The following is a 23,989-nucleotide window of genomic DNA, read 5'->3' on the forward strand; positions in this document are numbered from 1 at the left end:
TAGGGAGGAAAGAGATACTCAAGGCACTCCCGGACAGAGTTATTTTTCCCTTGATAATAAGCTTAATCCTCCATTCCTCCATTGTGTAGTCACTAGTCAGTAGTGTAGGTTTTTAGGAAGTAGGTAATGAGAAGAGTTGGATCGAATCCCCATTTTGCTGAATTTACTTGTATCCTGTTGCACTGCCACAGTGGTAGACTTGCTGGTTCTAGTGCATTTGTGATTTGTTTCTCTTCAGTTAGCTAGTAAAGATTCCGGATTCAAAAGAGAATAAAGAGAGACACCCTAATAAAGATGCTGGAAGAAAGAATAGACACAAATACAAGTTATAAAAATTGCAACTCTCACCACCTTTTTAGTATTGAGATTGAGAGTTCAGTCGAGCTGGTAATTGTGCATTATACAAATTACAACTGTGTTAGTTAGTATCTACTATCTATTACATGTAAATTAAAGTGTAAAACGTATCAGAAAGGAAGAAAGAAAATCCAAAGCTATCCAGTCTGAGGGACCTCTGGCTCATTCAATCCATGACTCCTATGTCCCCCACACTGAGCAATATCTAACAAACCGCATCTACTTTGCTACTTGTTCCAAAACAGGGACTTTATTCCAGGGCTCTTCCAGACCATTATCCTGAAGTGGTGGCAAAGAAAATACGCTTACAGTTGAACTTTTGCTTCTGATCTGCTCTAGGACCCGAAGTGCAGAGATGCTGCTCTTCATATACAAGCTCTCCATGTACTCTATTTCTGCGAGCTCCTTGGGCCTGATCAGCAGCCCATCCTTCGTGGTCACAGGCTTAGTATCACACCCTTCATTCCCATCTCCTTCAGGTACAAATGGTTCTTTCTTAGGGAAGAGGCTATCAAGCATAGTCTCACACTCTTTTACAAGCTTGTAGATCACGTCTGTAGTGAAGAATGGTTGCTGCAATACTCTCTGGATGAAGGGCAACCGAATGAGAGCACCAGTTCGCTTGTCATACTTCTTCAGTATCTTCACCAAACCTGTTCATATTATATGATGGAATCAGTAATTAAAAAAAATCTCCGGAATAGATTATGTTTAAGCACCAATAGGGAGGATTAATTATTCCACAATAGCGTCAAAGAAAAAAACAGAGAAATAAAAAACTACTGAAGCAAAAATATCCCCCTTAATTTTCCAAACCGCACAAGCTCAAGCACCAATCCACAAACTGTCCTGTACATATGGACCATGATAGTTTCCCCAATTACCATGCTTTGACAACTAAAGCCTCGATAAAAACCAGTGAGGCTTCTGTTCATCCCACATACCAACTAAAGAATGGCTTAACTTAGAAAAAGGGTTGGGGGTACTCAATAGTCTTTCCAAGCTTGGTGGGACGGGCACCATATCTACCAATTCACAGCTTTTCATCCCCCTCCCCTATTTTTCTTGGGCCAGCAAATGTGAACATCATAAAGCCCTTGTCTCATGTCAAATTTCAGTACAAAGAAGAATATCCCAAAGTTCCTCCTTTCCTCACTAAGAAATTGAAAGAATCAAATGCATGGTAATCATATGTCGGTGGAGAACCCGAATGTTCAGATACAGCTAGTACAAACCCAACAGTCAGATTGGTCAAAATCATCCTCCATGTGGGCAAAAACTTAAATGTCTTACTAAGTGTAATTAGACAACATCCTAAAAACTTTTCCTTCTTTTATTCTTTTAAACATGAAGGCCAAGGGACGTAAGAAAATTAAAATTCCTACGACTTCCTGAATATTTTAAAGGACGATTATGATTTGTTATCAAGCTATCAACAGCTGAATAAGCATCGAATAGATATTTACCAAGACTAACCAATTACAACTTGCAGCATCATCCCACATTCTTTTTTATCATTTCCTTTGCGGAAAAGAAAAGAAAATAAAATTCTTCCTATTTTTCCACCACCACTAATTAAGAAGATGCTCAAAGTTCCAACAAATGATGTTCTATAAAGTTTAAAAGAAAGAAACAAATTTTTTTCCAAAGTTCTATTTGGATTCTCTATAACCCAAACTGCCATGAACAATTTGATTTATGTTGACTCAAGTTGGGATTATTGACATCATACAAGTCAATTGTGTCATCTCACCAATCTAATTCCCATGGCCATGATAAGTAGGAACTCAAAAACTCGCCACTTCTTTCTTCTTTTTATTTTTTTTTTGCGTCTGTCAGACAGCTCAATACATCAACATAAAGGCATTTGATTCGATTATGGAAGAAAACACAAGAATTATTTATAAAAGTGCAATCCAATCAAACAGCTCATGTTAAATGTTAATCATTAAGAAGCCACCATAAACTGATGTGAGTTTTTTCCTAAATCATAAAACAAGAAGAAAAAAAAAAGTTGTCCTAAATCATTAAGTATTTCCCATTTCCCCTTACCACAGGGAATTGGACCTAAATTAAAAGTGAGAATTTGATTCGAAAGAGGGACGGAAAATACTTATGACCTCACACATCGAATCTTATCAAATAATTTCGAGAATCACCCTAGACTGACGTCAAGTTTTAACTCTCTATGGGTTAGTAGCCGATGCGGTTCAATTTGAGCCACACGCAAGACTGATGTAACCAATGAAGACCATTGGATAGATGGAAGATTCGGATATGAGGTGAGCTGCCGTAAGGAAGTACTCTATAATATCAGCCATGTGAGGAGGGTGGGGGGTGGGGGCTGGGGGAGGGGGGGAGGGGGGGAGGTATTAAAATGCATGTTTGGAAAATGACACCAACAAGAATTTTTGGGTATTATTTAACAAAATAACCTTTACGCTTTTTTACATGTGAAGGGAAAAGATATTAAACCAATATTTTTTCAGATACCTTTTTTTAATAGAAAAGCAATATTTAAAAAGATATATTCAAACGAATATTGGTTTAATATTCGCTTCCCCCGTTCGTAAACCGTAGAAGATATGCTCTCTGTCTATGTTAGTGATGGCAATTGGATGCGCATTTCACCAATACCATACCCAACCTTTTAATAAAATAATAACAACACAATCCCGAGAAAAATGTATGGGGAGTCAAGTGGCATAGAGTTGGTGCCCGGGATTTCTGGAATATCATACATTCATACCCGACCCTAACCCAATAAGGGACAAAGCATACACAACCTTCTCAAGACTTAGTTTAACTATACTTCTACAACAAACCAACCCCCCCCCCCCAACCCCAACCCCAACCCAAAACCAAAAAAGAAAAACAGGGTGCGCAACCCAGGCCTTTTTGCAACTTTATCCCCTCCACCCCGAAACGTTTTACCCCCCCTTTTGTCGTTTTTGGATCAAACTAATAAGCTACCAGACATCACTTATCACTTGTACAGGCATATACCCTACTTTGAACCCCCTTGATGTAGATGTCTTTTTTTGGTTAATAAAACTTTTCTTTGTCATCAAAAAAAAAAAAAAAAAAAATACATAAAAAGTAAGGCAGGGCAGAGTGGTTACTTAGGTTTCTTACATACCAAATACCCGAATCTAACCCGAGAAGGTTCCTACTATACCTGATCCGTTAGCAACGGGGCAGGCACCACTTTAACCTGCCCCATTGCCATTACATATATGTATATTCAACACATGTCAAATTTCAAGCGCCTTCGCTCACTATGTATTTGGACTCTTTACATTTTAAATTGCCAAAATCTTTGACTCTTATTATCAAGAAAATCAAAATAAAGAAGGCTTTACTTTCGCCACAGCTCAAAATCCTTTTCGACCCAAACTTGACAAAAGAAGTAAAGGATTGTTTCCTTTAATAGTTAGACTGCCCTCATATTGCATAGATTCCAATCTGAATATTTCAAAGTAAAGGATTGTTTCCTTTAATAGTTAGACTGCCCTCATATTGCATAGATTCCAATCTGAATATTTCAAAGTAAAGTTTCACTGTAAGCTGGAAAAATAGATAAAATGGATAAAAGGCATAGAGATACAGACCTGTGTAGTTAAGAGCGCTGTAATTCTCCAACAGAACCATCTCTCCGTGGAAATCCACAATTTCCCTCCGCACTTTAATCATCTCTTCGTCAGAATCTCTTGCTTTTGCCACTCTATCCTGTAACTCCTGCAACCCCACAACAACAAAAGCAAAGAAAGGCATCAGGTGATTGTAATCCCCATTCGCATCTACCCATACTTTTGCCCATGCTGCACCAAAATTGACGTGCAATTATTCCGTTACAATGCTACAAGATAAAGAAAGCCCGCGAGAATATTCTTGTACTCTATGTGATCAGTGTAACACCGGCGCAAATTAGCTCACCCAGCAGTGAATACAAACGAGGAGGATAGAATGGGTCCCGCATCCACATTGCAGGACCAAAAAAGGACCTTTTAATTTGTAAACACCAATGGTTTAGAATCTTCCCTATCCATGTAGCTGGGCCTCTCAGTCTGTCTATCAATCTAATTCGAAAAACAAAAAGGTTCCAATCTGACGATTCTAAGTCAAGGAGTTTAAAACTCCGCAGGTTTCTCCGGAGAACAAATCGCGGCAATCTACAAATGTCTGCATATGGTGCTTCCAGCAGAGAAAACCGCTTCAGGCTCTAACGGTTACGCAGAACCACAAAACAAGCGATTTTCCCGGTGCACAGTCCCGAGTCGAGAGAGACCCAGGAAGTTACGATAACTCGAACCACCGAAATGACCAAAACTCGCTCACTAATTCGCCGTCGATTGAAATCCCCGGCGGTAACAAAGCAACCGCAATATCTCAGAATCCAAGATAGGCATTTCATATCTCAACCGCGGATCTTTTTTGCCGGGAAGAAAAAGGAAGTCTAGGTCACAACTATTAATTAATTTTCGCCGGCAACCAAAACCTAATCGTGAGGGGCATGCATTAGAGGATGAAGATGGAACGAAAACCCTAAACTTCTAGCCGATTTGCAGAACATCAATAAAAAAAGATAAAAAGAGAGAGAGAGAGAGAAGGACAAATAGAAAATACCTTTAATCTGATGATGTATTCTTCTTCCTTCTCGACGAAGAAGGCATTGAACTTTTCGAGCTCATCTTCTAACAATCGAATAAATTCCTTCTCTTCTCTGGTCATCGCAATCCTATCCAAATCTCCAGTTTCAACACCATCCTCTGCAACCAACCTCGGACGCTTACAACGTCTCTCCTCTGTTTTGGGGTCAATAAGCTTAAGCTTCTTCTTCAAGTCTTTATAAGAAAGAAACTTATCTCTCCATTCGGGCAGAGTCTCCTCGATCTGATTACTCAAGCTCTTACCGAATTTCATCTCTCTCACTCTGGAATAGACGGAATACGAGAAATATCCCGGCGGAAATCTGAAGAAACAAGGGAAGGGAATGGTGGCGTTGTTGTTGTTGTTGTTGTTGTTGTTGTTTGCTTCTGAGTTCTTAGTTGTCGACGATAACAGAAATGGAGAGTGGGCGTTTGGGTAGGAGCGGGGAAGTAAAGGGGGGTTTCATATAACAACGGTTCGATCAGAATATTCGGAAGAAATAGGTGAGAATATCCAGTTCGCCGTAAGAGGAAGAGAATATCTCGGGTTTTATTCTGTTTTAGACCTCGAGAGTCGACTGGAATAGAGTTGGAGACATTTATTAATTTCTTTCTTCGCTTTAGTCGTCTTATTCGGCCACAGTCACAGAGAGAGAGAGAGAGAGAGAGAGAGAGAGAGAGAGACTCACGCAACGTGGCACCGTCTTGGTGTGTGGCTTCGTTTTAGAGTCGGTTTTAGTTGGAGTGGCTAATGCTTGGTGAGCTGATTATACTAATTCTCTCTTTCTAATTTAATTGTCTTTAATGACCTTTTTTGTGAGAAACGTGGCATACATACAGCGGTTAGATGCCATCGTTATCTACACATGGTGGGGCTCACATGGGCTTCTGCAACTTCGATGATCAAAACTTAAAAAAATTAGGAAGAGCCGAGAAGGATGGGATCATTTTCAACCTTGAGGAGGATAACTTGTGGCATGAATGATATAAAGCTTTGTTTGGTGTGATATGATAGTGTCATCGATCTCTATCTTTTTTCCTTCATCAGTTTCGGTTTGCTTGGTTTTATTTTTCACTTTTTTTGGTTCTACACTTCTACCTGGTTGGTTGGTTGGTTGGTGGTCAAGTAAGAAAGCAATCTCTCTTTGCCTGTTAGTAGTTTTGGAAGAGTAAGAGGATTCTCTCTCTCTCTCTCTCTCATTCATTAAGTAAGCATTTTTCTTTACTAAAGAAAACTCTAAACCTAGTCTCTCTCTCTCTCATCAAGTAAGCAATTCCTTTTACTAAAGAAAGCTCTAAGCCTCATTCTTTAGAATGCAAAGGGTACTCTCTCTCTCTCTCTCTCTCTGTGACTGGTAGGTCAATGCCATCTTCAAACGGGTAGTAGCTTGGAAACTGTCAAGGAACTGGCCTCATTGTTTGCATCAAGAAAAGGCATATTCTTTCTTTTACCTAAAAAAGAAAGAAAAAAAAGGCATATTCTGCAGAATAATGCCATTTATTGAATGGATAAAAAAAAAAGACAGACTTTACACGAATAGATTTCCTCTCGTTTTTGGTTGACATTCAAGCTAATTTAAAATGTATGCCTTCTCCGAAAATTTTATGGAGTTTTTTTTTTTTTTTTTTTTTTTTTTGAAATTTCTCATAGCTAACTTAGATAAGAATAAACATCAATGCCTTGCTATGAGTTTTTTGGTTGCTAGATAATGTTTTGTAATTTATAAATGAAGGTATCCTTTGAAATAGCATGATTCTTAGTTCTAAAGGTGGTTTTTTTTTTTTTTTTTTTTTTTGGGCAGGGGGAAATGCAGTGTTGAAAGAAGATGGCTCTGGAAAATAACAAGACTTCTGAAGAAACTGATATTAGAAGATGGAGTGGTACAAAGTTATCTAGGAAGATAATTATTTTCTTGTTTTTATGTTTTTGTTTCAAGAAGACAACAAAAATTACACTTTATATTCTTGAGTATGAAATTTATCAACTTTACAGTAAATCTCGTAAATCATTATTGGTTTTTCATTTTTTTTCCTAATCAAAAAAATAATTGAAAAAAAATGCTCAAAATCCTCCAGAGATGCTTATCTGGAGGATTTCCATTGATTGCCTTTGAATTCTAATTTATTTAATTTTATAGAAAAATAACCTCGTGTGAAGCGTCACCAATGGGAGTGTTCTACAATTAATGTTTACGTGAGTTGTATGATTAGTTCCCTCTCCCCCCCCCCCTCCCCCCCAAACGAAAAATGTCTTATTTAGTCCAAACGTCAACTTATACATGTCTAACTGGAGTCTATCAGCTGATGTAAATTTTTAATGGATTATGCTTATAATTATTGAATCCAATCGAAGTGTCAACACATGTAGAGGCCAAAGTCCTATTCGTCGACTATGCATGGACATGGACTTCCGTAGAATGGATAAATTACATTTATCAATTTGTATCGTTATTTTCGGACTACCTACAGGTTCTGAATGGATTATGTCGGTAGTTATTCGACACAATTCAAATGTCAGTTGACGTAAGTTCTGGCTGGATTCTGCCGGTAATTACTGAATCCAATCAATATGTCAACACATGTAGAGACCAAAGTCCTACTCATCCTTTTCATGGGTGAATTCCGCATATTCACGTACATCTAGAATTTTTCATAAATTCACATATACAACATACAATATATATACATTACTGTCAAGAGTGAATTTCTTATTATTTATATATTTACTGCACTTGTGAGGAATGGATAAATTACATTTAACAATTAGCATTGCTATTTTTTGACTATTTACAAAGGCGATACTTGTTGATACAAAATTTGATACTCCAACATATTTTGTTGTACTATTTTACTCAATTAATCCAACCACACTTATTTATATTTCTTTTACTATCGAACTTAACTTTTTACCTTGAAGTCAAAATAGATTTTTTTTTAAAATAAAATTATAAAATCAATCCATTTCGCTTAACTGCTTATTTTCAAAGTAAATCTAGTTTTGTCAAGTTCAAGTAGACGGAGAAAGCAATATCCTTTTTTGTACTCAAAAACTCATATTAGTTATAGATTGAAGATCTCTTAAACATGAATTGAATAAAACTAGGTTAAAAAAAGAGTAGGAGGACGTGAAGTAAATCATTGTTAAGGTAATAAACATTAAGAAAATTAACAACTATGATGTATTTTGCTTTCACCTAGATCAAGTAATTTCATTTTAAATTTCCATAGTATTTTGAACACATAAAGCTATGGAGGAGTTATATACAAAGAAGTCATATTTGGTTCTTATGATATCACTTCATTGGTCTAGATCCAAAAGGAAGCTTCTCCATAAACTATAATGACATACCAAACCCCCTCTAAAATATAACTCAAGTATAGTAAAGACCCTTAAATGGATGTGGAATATGAAGAGCCTTGCAATTTTTCACTTTACTTCTTATTGGTGTATAGACAATATCTATCAAAAAAGGACAAATTGGTTTCACACTTTACTTCTTATTGGTGTATAGACAATATCTATCAAAAAAGGACAAATTAGGAAACCAAGGGAAGAAAATTAATTTTATCTCCACCACAGTGATAAATGTGTTAACCTAAATCAATAGACTAGTTATCATTATTCTTATTGCATTATACAATCACTGGTAAAAGCTGATTCCTAGCTAGTGAATGACTTTGGTCCAAAGCACAATTTATCTTCTCTCATGAAATGTCTTCTTAACGTTTATAGAAGTCCATCTGTAGATACCTCATTTTGTTATCGTCGGAGACACTCATAACGATGATGAGCGGGTGTTTGGGATCGTTGACCAAAACAATCCAAAGGATTCTGTGACAAAACTTGAAGTCCGACTTTGGACGAGCTCATATCAACGTCAATTGTGGCTTCATCAATGCACACTCAACATCAAAGTTCATATCTTAGACGTTGAGCCGACGCTATTCACACTTGAAATAATCTGGGTTTTTGTTGCGAGTTGGACTCTTCCATGCTGCATATTCCACCACCCAAAACCCTTTGAATAAGCTCCAAATTACCCAAAAAATGTTTAAATACATTTCATTTTAATTAAAAGTCACAGTTAATCATGGATTTAACTCTATTTTAATTGGATTATTTAATTTTCCTTATTTTTTACTATAGAGGAGAAATCACCTTGTTCTCACCCAAAATCCAATGGTTGTGGGTGACACTTGAGCAATCTTAGAGAGTTCAAGTGAACCCTGATATTGAAATTCAAATACACAGATTTCTGTGAGAGAATTAGCTCTCCAAACCAATACTCCTCTTCAAGTCCTTTTTTTATATTAATTTAGTGATAAGAGCATTTTTGTTCTTTTGAGCATCTTTATTTATTAGCTTCTCTAACAATTTTTTTGATGTTAATAAGTATGTTAGGGATATTTCTAATTTATTCTGATTTTCTCTTGTTTTTAAGATACTATTCGAGTATCTTCAATTAAGGGTCTTATACGCATTTAGGGCGTTTTGGATATTCTGGGTATTTAATTAATTTTGAATTAATTATTATTATTTTTTGATTGACTAACTTTTTATTCATGCATCATCCTGATAATTTGAAATGTGTATTTGTTAGTTCTGATTATTTATTTCTTTTCATATGGTCTTGCAAATTTAACATCAATAATGCTATTTCTATAAATTAATTTTGTTTACTATTTTGGATTTTAGTGCTAGTTTATTTAGTTTAGGTTATAAGCTATATTGTTCATGCTAACTTTTGTTTTGTAGCCAAACGCATTGTGTGACTTCTCTCCCTTTTTGTTTTGTTTCTTTAATTTAATTTACATAAAGCCTTTTAGTTTTGAAATATTTATTATTTAATAAATATATCAAGTATATAAGAAGATAGGTTTAATCGGTTAGACCGAAGTGCTTAACAACTTATTTAATCCGGTTTCACTATTGGAACGATTCTAATGGAGTCAGTTTTATTTTTATTCTCAGATCCTAATTTAAGTGACGACTCTCTAATTCTTCTCTCTTAAGAGGAGAATAAGATCGCTTTGACATGACAGTAAAAAAACCATTGTTCTAACGCCATCCATTAATTTTAGAGAGAGAGAAGAAGAAGAACGTCATCTATTAGTGTAGACCAATAATGGGCCAAAACATGACTTTCTTGTTTTATAAAGTCCGGTTCAAACTTATTTGTTTTTATTTAAAGTAATTTCATCAAAATGAAATAAATTTTATTTAAAATAATTTTACCAATAAAAACTAGGTTTCATAAAAGCGAAATTTACAATATAACTTTAATAGCGATTGCTATCTTAATTTGAGTTAATTGATCATGAAACTTGCCTTCCTCTTACTTCCATCAGCATCTCTTTAATTCCTCATGATTCTAAACTAAATTACCACCAAATATCTAGATTTGTATCAGACCAAGCAATGCAAAATGGGAAATATGTTAGTTCCCAAACTTCAAAATTTAATCCCCAATGACTACTGAAAATTAGACCTCCACTTTAGGAAATTTAATTCTCAATGACTACTAAAAATTAGATCTCCATTTTAGATTATGGAGTTTGAACAAGAACAAAGAATAAGAGTTTCTCTAGTCATGATGCAATTGGTTGTTATTCCTATACTGCGGAGGTCTTGAGTTCAAGCCTTCTTGTTCACATCCTACATCCTCCTACCTATCAAAAGAAAAAAAAAAAAAAAAAAAAAGAACAAGAATAAAAATTTCTCTAGTCATGATGCAGTTGGTTTTTAAACCCGTTTCATATTTGTATCACAATCCACAATAGAAAATTAGGGTAGCAATATGGAGGATCCGAACTAATTATTATTGGGTTGGAATTGGATTTGATACATTTAAATATAGCCACCCAATGATACCACGTCACATCATCATTGTTATGAACGGTCCGATGCATAAAAGCCCATCGGGTCACATTCACACATGCGCCCACCAACCCGGAACCAAGGGTTCAGTTATATAAGGACATTATCCACCACGTGGGGAGTGGCCAATCCCACTCCTCAAATATTGCAATCAATAATCACCACACTCCGGAAACCATATCCCCACAAGGAATAGGGATACGGACACTCACAATTCCTACTAACTAGGGAACACTTTCCCAAAAGGATTCCTCCAGATAATATCCTACCATGAATAGAACACACAGTAAACGAGACTCTTCACTACCGCCTCTACCTACAGTCTACACTATATATACAGGTATAAACCATAAATAAATTTATCTTGACTTCTAATGTTTTATCTATTTCTAAAGAGACCTGACTTAGACGGAGAGTCCATGCCGAGAAAACTGGTCCTCCTCCGCTTACTTTGTTCCTTTGTGCGAGGCTACTCGTCGGAGGATCCTCTTAATGGTTTCTTGATGCAACAGGATTGAACCAAAGTATACTCGTATTAAAATGGCCATTGGGTTCACAAATTTATATTCTAGAGTTTTGTCTAATTTTATCACAGATTTTATATTTGCCTAGTATATAGCAAAAAAAATGGAGGGGATTATGACTTGTCCTTATCAACATGAACCATCCCAATTGACATTGCTAATAAAAAAGATGGATTGCAAATATTCTATGGCTTCATCCATAATTCATTTTGAGAGAAATTAACAAGTATTACTGCTTTGATGAACATGAAACAATCTCGTTTTTTTTTAAACAGAGTTCCCCGGTCCCCACATTGTGAGGCCGGGAAATCTCTCACGCCACACCAATGAGGCAATGGCAATGATATCATCCACAAGCGATTATATGATCAAAAAAAAAAATTAATAACAATAAAAAAAACCCGTGTGAGAAGATGTATAATAATTTTAACTGCCTTGGGAAAAATTTTCCTTTCTTTAATTAAATTAAGAACAAATTACCAATAAAATTATATTAAGAGCATGGTTTTAGTGCACGGTATTGGATCGGGTATTGATCACCTACAAAATCGATACAGTAACGGAACAAATCAATCGTATCAGATAAATTTACCCCTGAATCTTCTTTAAAAATGGATTGTTTGACCATTTTACCCTTGTACGTATCATGTCACTCATACTGTATCGACAGAATATCGGGAATGATTACTTGCAAAACCAGTACATATTGTCCAATACGGACGATACGATACCGATACCCCAAACCATGATTAAGAGAAAGAATTGAAGGGCTGAATACAGTTCTATTATTCAGACCAAGAATGGTGATAACTGAGATAGAGTTTCTTTGAGAAGAAGATACTGTAAAGTCAAACCAGAAACTTGGCACATTTCATCTCATGAGAACTCATGCTTCCTGCCGCATACGGTATGGGGCGACAGCATTTGCATTTTAATTCAAAGATCTATAAACGGCTTGAGCTAAACGAGCGAGAATAAAAAGTCAAAAACAGCCAAGCCGAACCTAAAGCGACTCAGCTTAAAGCGTGTGGACCGAAGTAGATGACCGTTGGACAGTATCATTCCAAGGAATTCCATGGAATATGCGAGAAGGATTTTCTTAGGATCCTTTTTCTCAAAAAGGGATATTCTTAGGTTTTTCTCGGTAAAATAAATTAGAAATATTATCATCAATAATAGCACTAGTTTGAAATATTTATGCATAATTTTTCTTCCTAATCCTTAATAATTATTAGAAATGAACTAATTATACACAATTTTATTTATGCCATATATGCATGCATTTACAAAGAATAGGCTACCAACATTTTTTTCTTAAATTTTTATGCTTTTATTTTTTATTTTTAGTTATTTTTTCTTTTGTATGTATAAGTGGTAGCTATTATAATTGAACAAAATGGTATTCTCATTATTACATTAAAAGTTATTCTCATTTTTATTTATCAAAAATATATATAATATGTGTTTCATGAATATTAAATTTTTCTAAGGCTGATAACGCACGTCGCTAAACTCGATCAATGTGATGATTGTCGTGAAGCCAGATTCACTTTGCACGTTTGGCGCCAGCCGTGGCGCCTTGCTTTAATTTGTTATATATCGAGGTAAGTTAAAATTCAATTGAGTGAAGTAGTATTAGTTTTTTTTTTTTTTTTTTTTTTTAATTTAGAGAATGAAGTACTAGCGCTAAGAGTTAATTAACATACAAGCAAAGATATGTGCTTTATAGTCTTCCATTTCTGCTAACGAGCTTGTGACAACAACTCATTAGAGGAACAATCTGTATTTTTGTTGTTCTTAAAATGGATGAAGAATATTTTAACTTTATGTCTTGAAATGCCGAGGATCGAATTTCTCTTCACCCATCGTGAAGCAATTTCATGACTTTATTGCAGTTGAATGAGAATTTAGGGACAAGGCAGACCAGAGAAATGGTGATCATTGATTCTCTTCAAGCTCAGATACTCTGCCCTAGTTTTTTTTTAATGAAGTAATGGAACACAATCAAAGAATGTGTAGCCAAGAACTAGTATATTCTCTTTGTGATTCTTTTGTGCTTTCATTGTGACTCAAGGTTCAAAGACTGCATGTTTTGAATTTTCTCTCTTTCTCGATATGGGTTTCTATTTTAATTATTCATGAAGCAATGGTTGTTCTTTACTATTACATCTATATTTTTTCCCAACTTGGTGTGAGATGGACTAAGACCTAAGAGGTCAAGGTCAAGTGTTCGAATCCCAGAGTTGGGATCACGTTCACGTATGTGAGCATACGAGCCGTTCAAATGGAATCCACTCCATGTGGGTCCTACAGAGTGGATTCCATCTGAATGGCTGTGAGCCGTTCTCATTTGTTCGCGTACATAAACATGAACCTATCTCCACTCCCCACTCCCTTATGAGCCCTCTTATGGCTCTAACAATGTCTAAATGAAAAAGAGGGATATAATTCGTACCAAAAAAAAAAAAAAAGAGGGATATAATGATATCTAAATGAACAAACAAAAACAGATATTGGAGTCTTTGCTATCATTCAATGGTTCAAAGCATCCAAGAGTCTTTTATCTTTTGTTATGCAAATTTTATAAGATCGATTTTCACCCATGGTGAAGAGAGAACCTCTTAATCTACAAGATCTGACCTTTCAATTGGATTATGAAAAAAATTATATATATTTTGAACCTTTGTAAATAAGAATGGAAGTGAATGATAACATCACTTCATTATTCTAGGAATTCAATCATAATATGAAATCACCTTAGATAAAGAGAAATGCTCCAAAAATTACAATCCTTTGGGAAATTAATTTCTATTACACTAGTATTCTAGTAATCCTTATCGAAAGAATGCAATATTTGTCTGGCAATTAATTTATTCCAAAAATAAAAATTGAGCTTCTCTACAGTGTTTGATTTTATCTTATTATAAACAATGATAAACCGGCTAAGATAGACCAATTCATTACCTAGATGCACCTTATGTCATATCAAGCCACCTACACATTTTTTAATGGTGAAGGCAAACATTGCACTCTGTTTCTAAGCCTATAAAATCTGAACTGAAAAGTTTTTTTTGGATGAAAATAATCTAATCATTATGGTTTCATTACTCCCTCTGCCCTTATCCTTTGGTACTATTCTATAAATCTCATCCAACCATCAGACCCGTGGAATAATAGATTCTCTCATTATCGTGGGTAAAAGAAAACTTGGTCTTAAATTTGTATGGTTCTTGCAACACAATAAGACTCTAACCATAATGAATTGGCTCTTCTTCACACATGTAAGAAGTGGTAGTAATGATATTACACATTTTAATTAAAATTCCTTTGTGAAGAGAACTTTACCTAGGCCGTGCGGTGCGCTGCCTTGCGCCCAAACACATGGGCAGGCGAAATGACCATCGTGCCCCAAGAAATTCTGTCTTTGCATAGGGGCATGACAGTCAACGGTCATTTGCCGCCCCTGTGTTTGGGCACAGGGGCAACACACCGCACGTTCTCAGGTTACTGGGATTAACTTACAAATGCTTAGGAAAAGCATGAGTTTCTCAAGAATTAACAGAAGATATGAGCTTCAGAAAGTAGAGAAGTGTAGGATGGGAAAATTGGATTCGTTATCCATACACAGATGGTTGGTATAGGGCGTGGGCTAGCTGAGTCAATTCATAAATAATTCGACTGGGCCCATCATAATGTCATGAGCAGGCCCAGCCCGACCCATAGCAGGCTTACAATTAGGATGATCTACCCAAGTGAAGTTGGCTAAAAGCCCGACCCTGCCCTAAATAATCCAGAGTCCAAAGCTAGAAATTTGGTACTTAATTATTACTTATAATTATATAATGACAAAAAAGAAAAACTTATAATTAGAAAAAAGAGTGTCCCAGTGCACGAGGCTCTCACTATTGCAGTATTTGGGAGGAGCAAGTATGCAGCCTTACCCCTGTTGACCACTAAACGGATGGTTGCAATAGCGAAACTTAACCATTGTGCTAAGACTTGGCCACTACTTAACTTATAATCATAGAAACAACAAATTAATTCTAGAAAATCTTATCATGCTGCTCACAAGGTTTAGAGAGAGAGAGAGAGAGAGAGAGAGAGAGAGAGAGAGAGAGACTATGCATATAAGCTTTATCCACAGACCTTTATATTTCTCTCTATTCAACAACCAAAATAGCCAAAGCAACTATCCACATGGTAGAAAATCATGGCCCATGGGAGAAGCAATACAAATAAAATGTGGAGAGAACCCACCAACCCGCCTCCAAAAAAATTTCAAAGAAATAATTAGTTTTTTTTTCTGAAGAACTATTTGCATCAGTTTGTTTGTTTAAAGAAATAAGATGCGGATCTAGTAGTTGTTTTGTTTCTCTCTAATTCCTATGGAATCTTCTTATTGACATTCTTTAAGGTGTCAAATAATTTGCAACCCTATTTTTTTGCCCTTTTAGTATAACGTACAATTTTTTTTTAATGAGGACAATTATTATCATTTCACATGTATATTCAAAAAATATGCATGACAATGACATAATGAAACGTCATTTTCACATTATTTTTGAAAATCCTTTTAAATCTTTAAAGAACTTTTGGTAATAAAACAAGAAACGATTAAAATGTATCAAGCTCTAAGCACCCTTGTAGAGGTGTCATTCAGACACTCCCCCTTACTTTAATATCTGTAAGAGATGTTCTTACAAAAAGCTGCAAACTACGTTTGATAATTGGTAACTTCTCTAAATGGTTAAAGTGTTAAACACCAAGACCTATCTATATAGTCCACTTAATTGTGCCATGTGGAAGGGTGAAGTAGCAACTCTAACCATTTGATAGATAGAACATAATCTAGATTGTTCGTATATTGAAATTTAAAGCCAAATTGTAAAACATTAAAACATTATGGGAGACCCCCTATCCTTTCAATTAAAATATTTTTGAACAATCTTGATGGTGTGTTTTTAAATCTGACTATATGTATAATGATGTTTCCATGATTTAAAATGCTATATAATCGGTTATAATCTAAATCAACGGTAAAAAAATTATGAAAATATGATATTGCACGATATTTTGAAATTTAGGTATTTTGGTAATTTCATAACCTAGATTTCTAGTTGCATCAAGTACAATGCAGCGAGTCTTGTCCAACAAATTGTTTATCAATCACAAAAGAATATGAACTTCCTACGTGTGATTGTTACAAATTGTAATACAATCAAATTTCTTTGGATTGGCATGTAGATTAAGAATGATATAAGATTGATCCTTGTCCACTTCAATCTAAACCCGGTTAAAACAAACACAAAGAGAATGTGTAAAGTAAGTTATAGTCCGCCTTACAGGACAATTGGAATATCACAAGTAGCTTTTGACATATGGGATTCCTTCAATCTCCTATAAACTAAACTAACATTGTTTGTGTAAACATCCCAAACACAACTTTTTTTTCTTTGGTAAGATCCCAAACATAACCTTATACTTCGATACTAGATACTCTCAATATTAAGGGCTTTGTCAGACCAATTCAAATTGATTCGATCTGAATTTAGTTCTATTTCGCATTTTAACACTTTGCTCAAACCCTTGTTATAAGAAAGGGCATATAATGAATACACTTCTACAATGGCAATCCCAACAAAGGCTCATGCTCTGACGTCAAACGATAAAGGGTGTTGGGCTCTCCCTCTTGGTGGTGTACTGAAGGCAAACTGTGATGCATCACTTACAAAGGATAAATCCAAAGGGGGCCTAGGGGTTATTTCCAGAGATCATAGAGGTGTACAAATGAAGGCCTTCTCGATCCCCTACCATCTCAGTTCGGTTCTTCAAGGGGAAGCAACGGCAGTTCGAATAACTCTCATCCAAGCCCTTGAAGATGGATACCATCAATTGTAGGTGGAGTTTGATAGCAAGGAACTTCACTCCTTTCTCGTCGACCCCAATCGTGTACCACCCTCTGAAGCGGCTATCATAATTGCGGACATAAGGCGATTAACTGTCTCTTTTATGTCCATTTCCTTTCGTTGTATTCCAAGGGATCTAAACTCTGTTGTAGATACCCTGGCTAGGAAGGCCCTGTCCACCATGTGTAAGACAGATTGGCTGCTTACCATTCTGTGGCTTCATATCCTTTGCCTAAATGAAGCCATTGACTATACACATGCCTATGATCAGTAAATTTATTTCTTATCAAAAAAGAAAAAACCCTTATTTTGTTATAAGATGAGAGATATAAACACATAAATCAATGATTATATCATCATATTTTCGATACCATTCCTCTTCCTCTTCGGAGTTAATGTAAAACAGCCCATTATTGGTGGGTGATGACAAGGAAAGGAGTAAAAAAAAGAAAAAGCAGTGGCCATTCGCATTCCTATCCTTTCCTCGTGTCGTTCTCAGGACCCCATTTGTCCCGTCCACCTCCTCTTGCCACAAAGTCGTAAAAGCAAACCGACTGGATACCCCAACTGGTTTCCTCTGGTTCGATTTCTTTCCCAAAGATAATTACTAAAGAGTTCGAGACCTTTCTTCTTCTGCAAAAAGCTTCGATGATTGTTTAGATTATGGCTTGATCTACCGTCTAAAGGTTAATTCTGTGCTCTATTTGTTTCTTCTCCTTAGTTTTCATAATCTTGAGTACTTTCCTTGCAGGGGGGAAAAAAAAAAAAAAAAAATCCCAAGTACTTTGATTAACTTCGATTGTTTGTAGTGACGGTTCCATAAAATGATGATGAGATTTATAATTTTGGGAGAAAATTAGAAATTTAGTGAACATTTGAGGGTCTGAGTCAGGATTTCAAAATGGTGATGTGATTTTTTTGGGGAAAATGTAATTTTTAGTGAACATTAGAGGGTGTGAGTCTGGAATTCTCTGTTCTAGTGTGCTGTAACCTCATGTGTGTGTCTGTCAATGTTTTCTTAGTGATGTATTTTTTTTTTCTTTTTTATCTGAGTTGTGGGTTTTGCTTTGTGTTGCTTCAGTTTAGTTCATCATATATTTGATTGGCCTTTTGTGCAAACTTATTTTGCTTTGAGCTCTCTCTCTCTCTTTTATGTACCGGTTTGCAGGATTGAGCGTTCTTTTCTTCAAATTGGAACAGGGTGATCGGGAGAAAACTATGTTGTGATCTTCCATCTTTTATTATGATTTGGAACATCTTATTTCGGTGAAAAAGCAGATGGGTTGAGAGGGATCCCAATACGATATATTGGTTACCCAGGTAACCCCTTCAAGTTCTCCGATGTCTGTGTTGAGATTGGAACGCTGGTTAAGTTAGGATGATTTTTTTGTTGGTTGGAAAGGACCTACTTCTGGCGTGGACTTCCTTATGGATCCCTTTGATGGGACCTGCAAGATCAGTTTTACGAAGGATATTGCATCCTCATTCAAAGGGACAGCAAAGCATGCAGTGATAAAATGCTACTTCAAGATGGAATTCATGGCGAAAGAGAGCAACTACATCAAGCAGTATATAGATACATCATCTTTAATAATTCTGTTACAGTTGGCATCGTCTTGGTATGTTTGTTACAGAATTGCACATGATGGCATTTATGAGTCGGTTCCATTTGATATGTTGAATGATGAGGATCCTTGGGTTAGAACTACATATTTTACACCTAACCAAGTAATTGATAGGTGTAATTCCTACAGAATCTCAATCTCTTCCCATTTTGGGCTGAAACTGAAGAAGGCCATTGATTGTCTGAAAGAAGAGAGGATACCATATGACTATCCTAGACGGAACTTACGGATCCAGGAAGTACCTGAATGTGGATTGACCATGTCTTACCCTTTCTTCTGTATTAACTACAAAGAAGGAATTAGTTTTGTGGTTGTGATGTTCTTAGTGAATGCTATTATAAAGATGCACCAGTTGTTGAATAAGTTCTTTGATATACTAATAATGCAGACAAAAAGAGAGGTGAATGTAACAGCATTGAAACATATTTGTTCCTATAAGCATCCTGTCTTTGCTGCATACAGGAGACTGAAAATAGTCCAACCATGGCTGCTGAAGAACCCTAAACTAAGTAAGAGTTCTAAGGGGACAGATGATAGTGATGAAGTAAGGAGATTGGCGCTAACCTCAACTAAAGCCTGTTGCCTTTTACTAGAGGTTGGAACTCTTTAACCTGGCATAGTTTATGATGCTCAATATGTAACCTATCATGCTTTGTTTATGGTGCTATGCCTACATATCTATTTGTTTGATTGTGCTGTATTATTGCTTCTGTTATGACTAATATTTTGAAGGAGCGGATGGGTTTTTCATTAATAACGAAGTGCTTCTTCCAAGCTCTTCTTCGTAACTAATCAAGACTGTATAAGCCAACCTACTAGTCTCCACGGGTTCATCGGTCAACGTCATAGTTTGATCATGGCCCCATAGAAACAATGTGTTCTGCATGGTTGTTTCTTACGATTATGGACCAATTTCCATCCCAAGTCTGAGTGGGTGGCCTTGGGGTTGGTCATGTGAAATGGTGTTGGGTTCTTCAAATTCTCCGTCAGAAAGAATCCGGTGGCTGATCGGAGGCATCCCATCTTCTTCTCCAACCTCAAGGCTAACCACTCTTGGACATGGGACGGAAATTGGGCCATAATCGGAAGAAACAACCACACATAACACATTGTTTCCATGATTAAACTATAACGCTGACATACGAACCCACGGAGACTCGTAGGTCGGCTTATACGATCTTGATTAGTGACAAAGAAGAGCTGGAGTAGCTTGGAAGAAGCACTCCGTCAATAATGAACATACCATCCACTACTTCAAAAATATTAGCTGTATTGCTGCAGTTATGACTGATATTTTGAAGGAGTGCTAGTATGCCACTCAAGTGAATAGGATAATAACTGAGATCACTAAGGTCCCATTTCCCAATATTTTCTTGTTTTTACTGTTCTCTGTGTTTCATCTTGATTTGGTTTTGTATTATCTATACCCTGAGCTGTAAATTGGAACTGTAAATTTATACTTAGATAGAAGTTACTACCTGTCTATATAATGGGTCACTTGGTTTGGTTTATTTTTATAGATTTTCTTGTCACCTGTTTTACTAAGATCCATGTCTGACCTTCATGTAGACTAACCTGTTAAGTCCTGATATAATAATAGTGGCCGGAATCCTAGGGGCCTCCTCTAATGGGGATGCATTTGGGATATCAGGGATGAAAATTAATGTGGCAGATGTTCTTGTGAAACTCTCGCCATACCTTTTCCTGAAAGCCTTAAAGAATGTACCTTTTTTTCCTGAAAGCCTTAAGGAATGTGAAATATCAGACAGATGGGATTATTGGCTGGGTCTATTTGTGGCCTAGATAAGATCCTTCTGTTGTGTCTAAATCATTTGTCACTGTAGGTGCAATTGAAGTATTGAATTAAGTTTTCCTTCTATTTATGTCAACAAATTGTTGCATCTCCTAGTGTCTCTATAATCTCGCTCTTCGTCCAAATTCATGTTTTGAATCTTAGACTTCAGCTTTGCCCCTACAAAATTTCATGATCCTCTGAATGGAAAATATTTCAGTTTTCTGCATTTTCTTGCATTTCATCTTTGTAGAATCATGTTTAATTGCATTTGGGAAGGATGGCAGAAATCTCTTATGTTTGTATTTTTTTTTTTGTTCAACAGGACATAATAGATTTCTTCACGGGGAAAATGGTAAATGAGAACCTTGGTGTTATCTGCAATGCGCATGTGGTTCATGCTGACCAAAGTGAATATGGTGCTTTGGATGAGAAATGCCTAGAATTGACTGAGCTTGCAGCTGCAGCCGTTAACTTTCCAAAAACTGGAAAGCTTGTTACGATGTCCCAAGCGCTTAAGCCTAAAATGTACCCTGATTTTTTGGGCAAGAGTGAGTCCCAGTTGTATAAGTCAAATAAGATCTTGGGCAAATTCTATAGCAAGATTAAAGAAGCATCAGAAGAAGTGCCAGCATCCTTTGAGCTAATCTGTGCTACTGAAGATATACCTAATGATGCTGATTTTGAGATCCCAGGGTCAGCAGATTTACTCGAAGATGCCTGGAATCATAAGTGCACATATGATGAGCAACTGAATGCTCTTTCAGGGCGGTACAAAGTGATCAGGAAGGAAGAGGTGGTGATGGACCACATATGGTCCATGCCAAAGCACAATAGCAGAAATCAGGGAGAACTGAAAGAGAGGCTTAAGCATGACTATAGTGCATTAAAGAGGGAGTGTCTAGATTGCCAGGAACTTGTGGATGATAAAAAGAAACACTGCTTATGAATGTAGGGCATCGACATTCTACCAAGTAACATCCCACCCTCGATGGGTGAAGGAAGAACTGAAGCTGAGGGAGGAAACCTACCATCAATGCTTAGCTTTGCTTGGATCCCAGCTGAGTACTTGGTCCCGATTAAGATTAGTCGGAGTGGAATGAAAAATATTGATACCAGCAAGCCAATACATGCTCTTGCTTGATTCCTGATGGACCGACTGTGACTTTAGAAAGGCTATTGTAAATTCCCTCTGAGTCTTATGAGTTGCAAGGCTATAGTGCAATTCTTTTATCCCTCTACACTCATTTTGGCTACAGTTCTTCTGAGTGAAGAGTTCGACTGTATAGTTATTATGCTCAATCTTTTTTGTTGCTGATTGAAGCTTTAAAAGTTACATTTTTATTCATTGAGTGTAAAGAAGCTGGAGCTCCATTGGGCAATTGTTTGTGTTATTCCTTTCTAAATGATTTTAGTGTCATTGGTAATCCTTTTGTACCCTCTTGCACATGGAGCCGATATGTGCTTGATCCTTTTTTGTTTGTACCCAGTTTCTCTGGAGAGAATCTCGAGATATGACTCTTTGATAAGCATGGAGAAGGGTATTTTAACCTTGTAAAGTACGATTTCACAAGAGTTCAATCATATAGGAACATCACTAGTGGTTAAGGGATTCTTTATTCTCCATGGTGAAAGAAAACTTAAATAGGTTTAGTGAAGATAGAATCTGAAAAATACTATAGAAGATAAGTGTTTCATGAAAATATAGTAAGTACATGCATAGCTTAGGGTTTGTTTCAAATTTGACTTCGAATAGAGTTGATTGGAGGGCAAGGGATCCATGTAGCCGAACCATTTAGTTGGGATAAGGCTGAGTTGTTTGTAGTGAATAGAGAATCTCTTCACCCATGGGCATTTGTCTATTTGATTGGATAAGGAAAGTTATTTACCTTCTACTATAGTGTTCTAATCTGACAGTGCATTATAGTGCGGGCCTGAGAGCTCAACATGTGGAAGATGTGACATCCAATGGTGTTGAGCTCGAAAAGAAAGAAAAGAAAAAAAAAACTGCCTTGCATCAAGCTCGCCCCATTGTTGGATGAAGCTTCTTCCACGCGTCGATGTCTCGAAACCGCACTACAGTGCACCGCCAACTGCCAGGCAAAGAATCCCCTAAAATGGAAGTTAATGATGACAATCACTATTTCAGGAATTAATCTCATCAAATGGTCAAATCACCTTTGGTGAAAAGATTCTCTCAAAATCCAATGGGGCTATTCCTTAGTAGGAACAAAAAGTCGTAGGTCCTGTGAGTGAATGCAGTATGAGTCATTTCCCACTCTATATATTATTATATTCCCTGATGGCCTGATAGTGATGGAACAAACACTCACCACTTTAATCAAAACTTGGAACCCAAGCAAGCAACAGTCACATTCAACTGTTCCCTACTTTTCCCATATCAGTCTATAATAGGAACCCCACATCTTCCAATTCACTATCCCCAACTCAGCACCGGAAGGGGGATCGTCTCCACCCCGCATCCGACGGCTGACAGCACCCGGCACGATCCCAATTTCATTCCAGCCGTCGGATGCGTGCTGGAGAGGATGATCTGCTCTGTTTCAGTGTTCCTATCCTCCCCTCAAGGTTCCTTCCAATGCTAACAACTTCGGTGGTCTTTTTGATGCTCTCTCTCTTGAACGATCAAAAGGGTCAGTCTTTTTGTCTTGGGTAATCTCTTCTTGTTCTTCTTCCTTTCAATCCTTTTCGAGGTTACATTGAGAATGAGAGAACTTGTAATTGTTCTCATGGTTATGTTTGGTTTCTGTGCAGCAGGACATAATTTACATTCATGAGGAACATGGTGACTGAAGCTGGGTATGATCTGCAATTCTCATGTGTTTCATGCACACCAGAGTGAATATGGAGCCTTAGATGAGAACTGCATCCAACTAGCCGATCTTGCAGCCACAGCAGTAGACTTCCCCAAAATTGGAAAGCTTGTAACCATGTTCCACTCACTAAAACCGGAAATTTACCCAGCTTGTAAGGAGCATTAGAACATGTCATACAAGTCGCGAATTCGAGGTAATACCCTGGGCGCTGGCCTCCCTAGAGACGATCCTGATCCCCTGAAGACACTCCTTCAATCCAGATCTAATCGAGATTCTAGATTGTGAAGCTTTCATCATGGATGCCTGGAAAAACAATGTTCGGGTCATCATTACATGTTGTGTCGACCTCCTCTTTGGCTTCAAGCCACTCTGCCAATCTTTATTTTGCTTTCTAGATTCCAATGTGTCTCTAGAAGTGTCA

The 23,989-nt window shown here is 36.7% G+C and overlaps 1 protein-coding gene and 1 pseudogene across 1 annotated transcript; one reads left to right on the forward strand and one right to left on the reverse strand.

The window, feature by feature from the left end:
* Window positions 1–333: 333 nt before the first annotated feature.
* On the reverse strand, window positions 334–6,351 carry LOC122652672 (SPX domain-containing protein 1-like). The gene is made up of 4 exons (XM_043846478.1): window positions 6,334–6,351; window positions 4,984–5,288; window positions 3,969–4,095; window positions 334–1,010 (listed from the first exon to the last, which is right to left on the reverse strand). Coding segments are annotated over exons 1-4 (867 nt in total). The 5' UTR covers window positions 6,335–6,351; the 3' UTR covers window positions 334–576.
* A 10,682-nt stretch (window positions 6,352–17,033) lies between these two features.
* Window positions 17,034–22,134, forward strand: LOC122650992 (annotated as a pseudogene).
* Window positions 22,135–23,989: the final 1,855 nt, after the last annotated feature.

The sequence above is a fragment of the Telopea speciosissima genome, chromosome 2, assembly GCF_018873765.1.
Source record: "Telopea speciosissima isolate NSW1024214 ecotype Mountain lineage chromosome 2, Tspe_v1, whole genome shotgun sequence".
Taxonomy (NCBI): domain Eukaryota; kingdom Viridiplantae; phylum Streptophyta; class Magnoliopsida; order Proteales; family Proteaceae; genus Telopea; species Telopea speciosissima.

What these genes read in the sequence shown, in the direction of transcription:
- LOC122652672 (XM_043846478.1), bottom strand. An exon ending in AATACATCATCAGATTAAAG is followed by an intron (nt 4,096 to 4,983) that starts GTATTTTCTATT and finishes GTGGGGTTGCAG; the next exon opens with GAGTTACAGGATAGAGTGGC. An exon ending in CAGCGCTCTTAACTACACAG is followed by an intron (nt 1,011 to 3,968) that starts GTCTGTATCTCT and finishes TAATATGAACAG; the next exon opens with GTTTGGTGAAGATACTGAAG.